The following is a 12,441-nucleotide window of genomic DNA, read 5'->3' on the forward strand; positions in this document are numbered from 1 at the left end:
GAGTTTCAAATGGTTATTTGGGCATACATGGTTGCACTTTGCACCTCTTTGTGTACTGTGCAGTTTTTCTCTGGATGGATCCCTGTGGAGAACCACTCAGAACACAGAAGGGTCTTAAAAAAGAGTGTCCACAATAATCTTGCGTTCAGACTGTGCATTAACCCTGTCTGAATGGTTATATGGGATAACCTTCTGCATATTTTGTAGCCAGGATAAATTTTTCACTTGCAGTCTGTGAATTCTGCATATTTTATTGTAGGAAAAACTATAGGAAGAAAACCAAAAACTGAGCCTCTGCTCTGTGAACCTTTGCATAAGGCCAAGTCTTGTAGAGCCTGCTGAAACATAGAACAAATTAACCCATGTTAAATGGTCACCGTTTGGTAGTTTAGAAGTTATTAAGAATTGAAGGTTCATGAAATTTTTCATGTGGGTAAAGAAAAGGAAGGTCAGTAAATACCGAAGGGATGTTACAGTTTATAAGAAATGACTCATGATGAAAAAACCAGCTTGTTTTCTTCTTTATGAAATCACAGGGAATCATAACAAATAGCTGTTGTTCTCTTCAAGGATTTATAAATATTTCCTGCTAATGTAGAACAAATTAGCTAGACTATGCGATTATTGTTTTAAACAGAATGATTACAGTTCTGTGGGAAAATCTTGGTCCATGTTGGCTTTCTCTCCTTCAGAATGCGTACAAACAAGAGTATAACAGCTGGTTCAAGGGTATTGGATGGAGTCCCCTTGGTTCTCTGGATGTTGAAAAAGCTAAAAAGGCTGGAGATGCATTAAGTGAAAAGAAATACCGTCAGCACCCAGACACCATCAAATTTACAAGTATACCAGATTCAATACCAATGGTTTTGGCTCAGCACAACACCAAACAACTGAGTGATGTAAGAAATTTTTCATTATTAATGCAATATAGTGATTTTATTTTTTTTGCCATATTTATGATTTAAATGTTACTGTCTGATATTCCATCTAAAAAACCCTTTAAATTTTAAAAACTGTAAAAATAGTACAATTGCAATTTGTTAGTAAGAATTAAGCATTGTTGCATTGTCTCTATTTGTTAACACTAACGTTACCTGCCTTGTACTTGTCAACAATATTTGTTTATTTTTCCTTGCAGGTAACATATAAGCAAGAGGGTGAAAAAGTAAAACACAAATACACCCTGGATCCTGATGTTCCTCAGTTTATTCAAGCCAGGGTCAACGCCTTCAATTTGAGTGATGTGAGCATATGACCAATAGTTTGTTCAGTAATATATTTGTCATTTACTAGTAGAAAAAACAACTTTTATTCATTCATGCTATGATACTGAATATAGAAATGTACAAGCTCTGAATGCAGCTGAACTTTTACTTCTAGAAGTCAGTGAGTTTTATGCTTGTTAAGCTAATTTTTAAACTGTCTGAGCACTCATGAACATAAACACATTTCAGTGCTTTATTGCCGACCTACTTGGATAACGTGAATGAGAAAACCAGCATGACTCACTATTCAAATTCTTATAGGTAGGAAGACTTATGTCATTTTTATATAAAATACATTGCATAGGCAAGCAGGACAAGTTCACTGTATGTTGCTTTGTGCTCCTATATTTCAAAAGAAATTAAGTCATCCAGTGGAAAGATAGTAATGCCTTTTTCTGCCATTCAGCTACTAGTCTGCCTGCTTTCCATCACTTCTTGCATCCATCCAACACCATAAAGATCTCCACTGATTGTGTCAGTTTTATTGCCTTAGTGATATTAAAATTTTTGGTGGCATTATCAGGCCTCCAGGAACTAGGTAAAAGCTGACATCTCCTTTAATCCTATCCTGTAGAAAGCCTAGAAATACTATTAGTCTGTCTGTACGCTCACTGCTGACAAAAAGTCAGCCAGACTGCTTTCTTCAGTCACTTAGGACCACAAGCCTGATTTTGAAGCTAAAAGGAAAAAATTTCTGAAGGTTTGGTCAAATGAAAAAGGGTGTTGCTTAAGGAAGGGCAAAAATGCTACTGATAGAGTTGTTCCACGTAAAAATTGGAAAAATTGCTTATGGAGTTAATGATTTAGCTACATTAAACTGGTAGTCTTGAAGGACTCTTCTATATTAGTAATAGGTTTAGTTATCATACTATAACCATAGTTTGTGTACAGGTTAATGTTTTTCTTTGCAATTGCACAGACTAAACTGAATATTTTGATTCCTGTAACTGTAACAAAAATATAGGCTTAAACAACTGTGTTAAAATTGCTACATGTAACATTGTGAACTGGTACCTTTTTTCCCTATAAGGCTAACTACAAAGCAGACTGGAAGAAAACCATTGCCAAAGGATATGATCTGAAACCAGATGCCATTCCTATTATTGCTGCTAAAGCCTCTCGAAATATTGCAAGTGATGTAAGTATAATTTTCATGAAGTAGAATACATACATCTACTGCCTTCCAGCTTTCTGTAGCATATTATGCTATAGAGCATATGCTGTCAACATATAATGGTATAGACACACTTAGCTCTGAGAACTGAAACTCCTGATACTGTTAAGTAACAAATTAATTCAGATTTTTACATGAACCTCTGAAAAAACCTGTTTAGTTGGAAATACCTTTTAATGTGTGTGAGTGCTGGTGAGCTGGGGCTGCTTATTATACATGCTTCAAGTATTCATCAGCTTATTTGAAAGTTCCTTTGTTATAATTTATCTATGCTGTATTCTTAATTGCTGGAGACCTGTACTTCTGCTTGTCTGGCATTCACGAGCTGCACAGAAATGTGGCTGTTCTCAGGCAGCTACATCAATTGGCGATAGTGAAGCTTGGTGTGCTGTCTGACACAAACTCTGAAAGGAAATTTGGAACACAAATAAATTCACTAACTTTAGCAAAAGCTTGCAAATTATTTCCATTCCCTACTTAAACATGTCCCCCCCAGTAGCTGAATATTGGGATATCCAGTTGTTTAGTAGTCTTGGGCTTTTCAATAATATATTATTATGCTAGTCTTTTAATGAAGAGCTGAATGTTCCTGGGAGTTAGAAGTCTATGGCAGTAAAGTGTAATATGGCAGAAGCAATGGCAAGAGAGGGCATGTAACTGCATATCCAGATTTAGATCGATACCAGGGGTCAAGACACGCTGAGAAATCCTGCAATCCTCTTATTTTTTTGACCTAAATAATCCTGTGCTGTCTGAAAAACAATAAAGCTTTCTTTTCCTTTTTCTCTAGTACAAGTACAAGGAATCGTATGAGAAAGATAAAGGCAAACAGGTTGGATACCGTAGCCTGCAGGATGATCCTAAACTTGTTCATTACATGAACGTGGCCAAACTGCAATCGGATCGTGAATACAAGAAGGATTATGAAGTCACCAAGACCAAATACCATACTCCTTTGGATATGTTCAGCGTGACGGCTGCCAAGAAAGCCCAGGAAGCAGTTACAAACACTGGCTATAAACAGCTGATTCACGATTATACACTCTTGCCCGATTCTGTGAATTTGGAGCTATCAAGAAATGTGATGCAGCTTCAGAGTGATGTATGTAATGATTAATCAGCTCATTTTTTCTCTTCTCAGAGTGACTGTGTTACATTATTAACCTTTTAAGGCTAAAAAATTAACTATTTTGGATTAACAGTAGATTGACATGTAAATGCCTGATCTGGAACCCTGTGTTTTCCAAAGATTATCAAAATTATGTGTAGTTGATAAGTTCTAGGGTACTTAACTAGCAAATAACAACTTTCTTTGTTTCTCTACATACCTGGCTAATTCTCAGCAAATGAACATGTTTTTCCAATTCATTTATTTTTTGTAGTTGGATTTGCAATTACAGCGTGTTATTCATAGAATGACAGAATCATAGAACCATTGGGTTGGACGGGACCTCTGGAGATCATCTAGTCCAACGCCCCTGCCAGTTATTACTGTGATTATTATTTGTATTGTCAGAGATTGTAGGTTATGTACAGTGTAAATTCTGACTGTATTTTATTTAAGTTTACCGAAAATGTACATTTTGTATGTTTGTATTATACCTAGGGATTTGAGACTTATTTAGTTTGTTCGCTTTTCCTTCCTGCCTTTATCCTCTAACAGATGCATATGCCATGCATGATAAGGAGTCATGCAAAAGCTTTGTAGTTTCCATTGGGTTTTGTGACTCGTTTCCATTTTTTTCACTATTGTAACTTTAGAGTCTGCTTGCTTATCCAGGAAGTATTTCGTTTAATCTGCATTTTTTTAACAGTCCTCTGACAAATTTGAAATTCTTCAAAATGTTAATAATCTGGTTGAAATTGTTCTTCAGATTCTAAGCATTGTTTGGAGAGGGTAATGTGCATATTCCCGTTGGTCCACAGACAGAGGATCTGACCTTTAGACACTGTTCTTTTCAAATACAGAATTTTTTCTCTCAAGTTTTTTGCTTGCCCATTGTATTTTTACCCAGCCTGGCTAAATTGGCTGAGCTTGCTTGGCTGTCTAACTCAGGATGTTTGCAAGGAGAGAAACATGATACTTGAGGATAGATTTTGCCCTGTATACACATGCTATGAAAGTATGTGGTCTTTTTCTCAAACTCTGATACTCTCCCTGTTATTTCTAACACTGCAGTTCAGGAACAGGTTTATTTCCACAGCATTCCTGTACCTTTATCTGTTCTAAAAGCCCCGTCATAAAGTATGATTAAATAGGAATGGTGTCTATTCAAGATGGTGCAGAACCAGGTGATTAGGAGAAGTTGGTTTTCTCTGAATTAATTCTTTTGCAAACTGAGTCTACTAACAAACAAGAATGTAATTTAAAAAAATTATTATGTTTTTGTCAGATTTTCATATTTACCACTCAAAATTTTTTGTAAGGTCTGTGCGTTTGGTTTGTAGTGTGAGTTATACACATTGGTTTAGTGAAAAGAATTTCTTTATCCCTAACAAATCAATAGTTGTTAATGTTATGCAAAGAATTTGGAAAACAATAGACGTTATAACATGCTTGTCTACATTTTCCTTCAAAAATGGATGACCAGGTTACATTTTAAGAAGTTTTACCTGGTCTTATGTATGTGGACGTTCTAATTTTCCTTGTCTCACTGTGTTTTTCCTTGTTTATTTTTTAAAAGAATGTGTACAAAGCAGACTTTAATAACTGGTTGAGAGGAGTTGGCTGGATACCAATTCAGTCACTGGATGTAGAAAAGGCCAAAAAAGCTACAGAGATTCTCAGTGAAAAGAAATATCGCCAGCACCCCGACAAGCTGAAATATTCTATTACAATGGATGCAATGGAACAAGTGCTAGCTAAGCAAAATGCCAAGACCATGAATAAGGTGAGAATTTCTTCAAATGATCATGACTAAGTCAGAGATTGGGTCTTTGTCTTGCAAAATTGTAGGACAGCTGCATTCTCACTGAAGTCTTTAGAATTTCAAATGGGTGTTGTGGTTTGCTTGGTTAAGACTGGACACTAAGAGATGATGGAAGCCTCAGACTGTATTCATAATTAAGGTAGTTTCATTTTCTGTTTATAAAGATTAAAGATTTCTCTTTTGTGTTTGTGATTAAAGAGGTCTTCTCCAGATCTATAATGCTTTGGTAACCTTTGCTATTTTTCTGCTATGAGTATTCATAATCAGTGAGATGAAAAAACCCTGACATTCTGTCTGTTTTGTGCAAGTTTTATTGAAAAGCGGAGTTCTACAAATGTGTCCCTAGTTATCTGGGACACCACTTATACATATTCCATGTTTTCCATGGAAAGAGGGTGTGTGAAAAAAACCAAAATTTGTGCTTTGCATTAAAGCAGGGAAGAACGCAGACTGAAAATTTCGGTTTCAGTATTTATTAGTTATCAACACATACTTTGCAAGTTTCCCCAATAAAGTACTAAAGAAAGACGAGGAATGTAATATTGCCACTTGGCAGTTCTGTTTCTGAAGATTATTTGTCGTGCTTATGGAACTTTACTGTACTGTAAAATATTATTTCTTGCAAATGAGCAAAATGAAAGCAAGCTCTTATTTTATAAGTGCAATGCCTTTTCAATGCTAAATATGACTTTGTAATTGCAGAGGCTCTACACCGATAAATGGAACAAAGAGAAGACCAGCATTCATGTTATGCCAGATACTCCAGAAATTCTGCAGTCTAGAGTGAACCAGATCACCATGAGTAATGTGAGTTACCGTGCTCACAGTGGGCATTCAATGTCTGTGTGTAATTTTTATGTCCTTTTTGAAAATATTTAAATTCAGATGTAGGGTACTTCAGTAGTTCTGCCTTCATAATAGAGTACCTCTTCTCTTTTGCATTTTAAATTAGAAACTATACAAAGCTGACTGGGAGGAAGACAAGAAGAAAGGTTATGACCTGCAGCCAGATGCAATTCCAATAAAAGCAGCCAAAGCCTCCAGAGACATTGCAAGTGATGTGAGTTTGATTGCGTGATGGTATGCAGAGCAGCTATAAAGACAAGCAGAACGTTTTCAAAGTGCTCTGTTATGCTCAAATGTGCTTTTTCAAGTATCTTGACTTGTCTAGGTTTCAGCTATGTGCTTGATGAGATAAACCTTTCCAGTATTTGTTCTCCAGTGGAATAACACTGAATTGTGCTTTTTTGCTCTTTGTTCAGCAAGCTGCTGAGCTTCATGTGCCTGTGTTCAATGGGCTATTTTGTAAGACTGAATACATTTAAATGACTAAACCTGAAATCTTGTGATTATAAAGAATAAATATTTTCAGTTTTTAGAGGTAAGATTGAACTTCTACTGCGTTTTTTTGATTTAAGTTTTTGATGTCCTTTCTCTTTCCTGCTGTCAGTATAAATACAAACTAGCCTATGAAAAAGCGAAAGGAAAGCATATTGGGTTCCGCAGCCTTGAAGACGACCCCAAGCTGGTGCACTTCATGCAGGTGGCTAAAATGCAATCTGATCGTGAATACAAAAAAGATTATGAGAAGGCAAAGACTAATTTCCATACTCCAGTTGACATGTTCAGTGTTGTGGCAGCCAAGAAAGCACAGGAAGTGGCTACAAATGCAAACTACAAAAGCTTGATCCATACCTACAATGTTTTGCCCGATGCTATGAGTCTTGAATTAGCCAAAAACATGATGCAGATACAAAGTGATGTAAGTGAGAGATTCTTCCATCTTTGCATTTTGAATACAATGATGTTTAGTTTACGAAAGCACATTGTAAGATAAATAGTACTGTTTTCTTAGTGAAATTAGTTCAGTTATGTACTTAATCGTAGTAAATGAAATGAGACCTGCAGCAATGATAGCTATTGTTTTTTCCTAAGACTCTGAAATATTACATTACACCTATTGCTAAAGAATTTGGGCTCAGAAATAAGAAATGTTATGTATAAAATAAAATGGATATTTACTGTTTACGCATCCCATCAGTCTCCTCAAGAGTAATGCTTGTGTGCAGCCAAGACAGGAAAAGCTTCACTTTTCATTAACAGCTTTATCTTATACTTCCAAAAAGATATCTTTTCACAAAAAGGGGAAACCAGCTAAATAGCTATAGTCTCAGATTTTCTAGGATATTTAACTTCTAGAGAAGAGGGCTTTTTTTTCTCAGTATAGTGGTTCAAGAGTAATGTAATCTCATGCGAGCAAACGATATACATCATAAGGAGGATCTGAACACTGTATAAAAGGCAGAGTAATAAAATAGACACCACTGCAGCAAATGAGTTTCTAAATAAACCTTGAATGCGTCTTGATACTGTTTGCCTCTTTTTAGAATAAGTGCATTCAAAATCTAATATTCATTAAACACAGAAAGAAGTGTCATGATTTAAAGACTTTTTCATGCATCTGATTATTTTCTTTTCTTTCTGCTTCCAGAATCAGTACAGAGCAGAATATGATGAAAGTATGAAGGGTGTTGGATGGATGCCACTGGGGTCCCTGGAAGCTGAGAAAAACAAAAAAGCGATGGAAATTATTAGTGAAAAGAAATATCGCCAGCATCCAGACAAGTTGAAGTATTCTGTTCCTATGGATTCCATGAACATTGTTTTAGCTTTAAATAATGCTAAAATTATGGATGAGGTAAGAAAGTGCTCATCAAAATTCATTCAGGTTTGCAGAAGTAAGAAACAGGCTATGCCTGATGTAATAGCCAGTCCTATTGTATGCATAGCTTTGGAAATTGTTGATTTTGGCAGCTAAGAATATGCTTGACTGTCATTGTATTTCTTCTTAATAGACCTTTGCTATACCTGAAAGCAAAGCATGACCCTAGTATTTCTAAGAAATACACATAAAGACAGACCTGGGGGTTACATTTTATTAATAAAGTTTATTCAACATAACTGAATGTAGACTTCTCACAGTTTAAATCTAGGGGCTAAGAATACCAGAGTGATCTCTTTCAGAAATAGGATTTAAACTTCTAAATGTGTCATCTGTTTCATCTAATGCCTGTTACATTAATATGAAAATGCTACATGATATGAGTGCTTTTATAATGAGATATTTATTTTCTGATTCTCCTGCTGAACTGATGTGATCTTCTGGTGTTCTTTAGAAATGTCTAGACTTCATCTGCGTTGTAGTTACAGGGACCATCAGAATCTTATGTGCACTTCCCTTAGCTCTGTCTCCCCTAAGAAAAGCTCTATTGCCTCTCTCAACTGATACTTATTTTCCAGGAGATAAACTAATAATGTTCCACCTGTAACAATTTTTTTGTATGTACCTTCTGACTTGGCTTTTAGTTGTGGGTTAACTCCGGTAGGCGGCTGAGCACCACACAGCCACTCACTCGCTTCCTCCCTTCCGCCCCAGTGGGATGGGGGAACAGGAAGTGTAGAGTAAAAACAAGAGAAGTTGTGGGTCAAGATAAAAAGATGTTTAATAAGCAAAAGTGAAGTGGAAGAAAAGAGAAAGAAAACAAAAACCCCAAGTGATGCAAAAGCAATCACGCATCACTTCTCACAAGTAGACTGATGCCCAGCCACTTGCTGAGCAAAAGATATGTGACATCCCTAAACCCTCTTTTCCTCCTTTTTATTTGCTGAGCATGATGTATATGGCATGGAGTATGTCTTTGTTACTTGAGTTCATCCGCCTGGTTATGTCCCCTCCCAATGTCTTGCACACCCTGCAGTCCATTCACTGCGGGGACAGAGAGGAACAGAGGAGGCCTTGATCCTGGGCGAACTCTGTTCAGCAACAGCTAAAACAGTCGTGTGTTATCAGCATTGTTTTAGTCACAAATCCTAAAACACAGCTCTACGCAAGCTGCTATGAAGAGGCTTAACTCCATCCCAGCCAGACCCAGTACATTTTGAAACCTGTTATTTTGTGCTGTTGAATGTGCTTGAACACACTGCTGGGCAAGAGACAGCAATAAAATACACTTGCAAGATTGGTATTTCTTCCACTTTTGTTTCAGCTTCACACAATTAACTTCATAAGAGCTATTCCTGCTTCACACTGCTTTTAAGTTCCAAAATAAAAAGTCAAATGCTCCTACCATGTTAGTAGTTGCATCATTGTAAAGAAAGTTTATATTCCAAATAGGAAATATCCTTTTAAATTGTTTTATTTAATTTTTTGTTTATGTTGACATCTCTTTTTTTCTATCCTTCCAGCACAAGTACAAAGAAGCATGGGAAGAAGACAAAAAGAAAGTTCACATCACACCAGATATTCCACAGATTGCTTTAGCAAAAGTTAATGCATTTAATTTAAGTGATGTGAGTACTGTTTGTAAGACTAAAACTCTTATTTTTTTATTAGAAATAAGTGAGATGACAGCATACAAAAGTCTCCCTAATTCTCACTTTGCTAACCTGGAGTAATTTCATAAAACACTATTAATTTTTCTTTTCCCTGTTCCTTCCCCAAAGTTCAATGCCAAAAGTTGCCAAGAAAAAGCTATAGTATTTATAGTCAGATTATGAAGTGTTCACGTGGGCCATTAAAATATAATAGTTACTCACAAAATAGTAGAGTTTGAGTACTATCCATGTTTTTACTGTATTTATTACTTTATTACCCCATGCGCAGTTTTTTGTATGGGATTCAAAATTCTTTCTTGCAGATTGAACCTATTCTTTCAGTAACAGATGATATTATAGACGATTTTTCAGTAGCCAGTTGCTAAATCAGCATAGGCTAAATAAAGTATTGTTTGTGATTGTGCACATCCTTAATGTGCACAGAAATAGACGTGTTTATCTCATTTTTTTAAAAGCTGACATGCTTATAGATGTAGCTTTTCACCAATATTTGTGCATCTGGGAAACAAATGCAATTTATTGCCCTTTTGTTATAGATGACTGGCAGTGCTTGTAGTGCGGTCCAGCTGCATTGCTGTATGATACTAGGATTGCAGTTAATTTTGAAGGAGTATTTGCTTCTGTGTGCCTGAGTGCCTTAAACAACTGTTCAAGGAGTGTTAAACATATGAATAGTTTGTGTTTCAAGTTACATAAAATGAATAGAGTTTTATTTCAGTAGCTGTGGTGTATTTTGCTTTTTTTAAAGGATGTTTCTTTCTTTTCACAGAAAATGTACAGACTTTCATTTGAAGAATCTAGGAAGAAAGGGTATGATCTCAGAGCTGATGCTATCCCTATTAAAGCTGCCAAAGCTTCTAGGGATATTGCTAGTGATGTAAGTTCTCGAAAGAAAAAAATGATCCATTGCAGATATTGTGAAACATTCCTTTCTTGACAGAATTGAATTTTATATGCCAATTATATAAAGTCTCTTTATTGTCTTGCTTGTAAATAATTCTGACATATATGATATATATTCTAATACATTTTCTAACAGGGTTAAGAACAGTTACTTTATTAGAAAGCTAAGGAGATGTATGAGGGACTTTTAGAAAGAAAAAAAGCTAATTCCTCAGTGTGATGGCGCTTGGATACTTTATAAATGTATGTTGTCTATTTGTAGTTTAGGTAGAAACTACTGATTGTTCTTAGAAATATTTGAAAAAAACCAGATGCGGATTTAAATTATTTTTACTGCTGTGGTACAGTTATCTTTATTCCTTTGTTGAAAATCCCATTAAATTTCTTGGTGCAGGAAATACAAGTGTCTGGAATCAGGACCATTCTGAAATCCTCTGTGTATCAGTGATGAGGGATGTGGCAGGGGCAAATCCAGCCTGAGAGGGGGGTGAAGTTAGGGCCTAAGGACATGCTGTTTATTCTGCCAGTTGGGTTTTTTAAAACATAGGGGATATTGCAGACACTGCAAAGTCAATTTGCTCTGCCACTCCTCTAAGTCTGAGGGGCAGATACTTCCATTCTGAGTTCTCTCCAAGCAGTAAGCAGTGAAGGAAAAAGGAATTGATGCTTGGTCTGTGTAGTTCATTGTCCAGAGTTGATTAGAGATTGAGGAAGGGGTTAAGAATTTGAACTATTGGTTTTATTAAACAAAAAAATGCAAAAGATCTTGGGAAATGTCTTGAATTTTTTAACCATCTGAAGAAGTGAACCTAATGGAAGCGGTGATTTGATCTCTGATTTTATGGTTAGTCTTTAGATGGGACCTCAAGCGTTCTAAGTGTGGTGCAGACTCCCACAAAAGTAGTTCCCTAAGCCAAATCTTGGAAGCAGGATAGCAATAGTAACAGAGAACTGTGTGGGTTAATGTGTCCTGGTTCTAGTGTTTGTGATAGCTCATCTTAGAGCTAATATGGGTATCTCTAAACTATAGTGTGAAAAGAATAAAAAGTGCACTTTTTTCCAAAGAACTGCCTTCAGCAAACAGGATCTTATGTGTTCCTTTGCATTTTGCTTTCTGTAACTATGTTTCATATTATAATTGTGTCATTTAGAATGAGATTAGAAAGCAATCGAACCCCATGCAGGAGCAGAATAAACTATTGTAAGGAAATTTCATTTATTAAGAAAATGTTTTAAATGTACTTCTTTTAGAAGGGATGCTAGAAATCTGTTTTGCTTTAGAGTGCACCGTAAGAGTAGGTGGACAAAGCCACCACCTCTATATGCTTTGTGATGTTTTGTGGGTTTTTTTTGTTAAAAGATAGATACTGCGTATTCAACAAATTAAGTAGAATTAAAATCTCTGTCTCTGTTCTCTTCACAGTATAAATACAAATTAGGTTATGAACAAGATAAGGGAAAACTTGTAGGCTTCCGCAGCCTTCAGGATGATCCCAAACTTGTCCATTACATGCAAGTGGCTAAGATGCAGTCTGATCGTGAATACAAGAAAGCTTACGAGACAAGCAAGACACATTACCAAACGCCTTCTGATACACTCAGCATCGTGGCAGCTAAGGAGGCACAAGGTCGTGTAACCAATACTAACTACAAACGACTGATTCACCAGTACATGCTTCTGCCAGATGCAATGAGTTTAGAACTGTACAGAAACATGAATCAGATACAAAGTGATGTAAGTTTGTTTTCTTTCTGTCAGTCACAGCTGTTACTT

At 36.1% G+C, this 12,441-nt stretch overlaps 1 protein-coding gene across 36 annotated transcripts in view; it reads left to right on the forward strand.

Moving 5' to 3' along the window:
- The window catches only part of NEB (nebulin), a 127,187-nt gene that overhangs the window by 21,761 nt on the left and 92,985 nt on the right, over positions 1-12,441 (forward strand). For all 36 annotated transcript variants that reach the window (XM_054207815.1, XM_054207818.1, XM_054207824.1 and 33 more), the window contains exons 25-36: positions 693-899; positions 1,139-1,243; positions 2,296-2,403; positions 3,230-3,541; positions 5,124-5,330; positions 6,072-6,176; positions 6,322-6,429; positions 6,820-7,131; positions 7,861-8,067; positions 9,615-9,719; positions 10,534-10,641; positions 12,091-12,402. In XM_054207815.1, coding sequence (XP_054063790.1) covers positions 693-899; positions 1,139-1,243; positions 2,296-2,403; positions 3,230-3,541; positions 5,124-5,330; positions 6,072-6,176; positions 6,322-6,429; positions 6,820-7,131; positions 7,861-8,067; positions 9,615-9,719; positions 10,534-10,641; positions 12,091-12,402 — 2,196 coding nt within the window. The remainder of the gene's footprint in view (positions 1-692; positions 900-1,138; positions 1,244-2,295; positions 2,404-3,229; positions 3,542-5,123; positions 5,331-6,071; positions 6,177-6,321; positions 6,430-6,819; positions 7,132-7,860; positions 8,068-9,614; positions 9,720-10,533; positions 10,642-12,090; positions 12,403-12,441) is intronic.

Source organism: Rissa tridactyla, chromosome 7, assembly GCF_028500815.1.
Source record: "Rissa tridactyla isolate bRisTri1 chromosome 7, bRisTri1.patW.cur.20221130, whole genome shotgun sequence".
Taxonomy (NCBI): domain Eukaryota; kingdom Metazoa; phylum Chordata; class Aves; order Charadriiformes; family Laridae; genus Rissa; species Rissa tridactyla.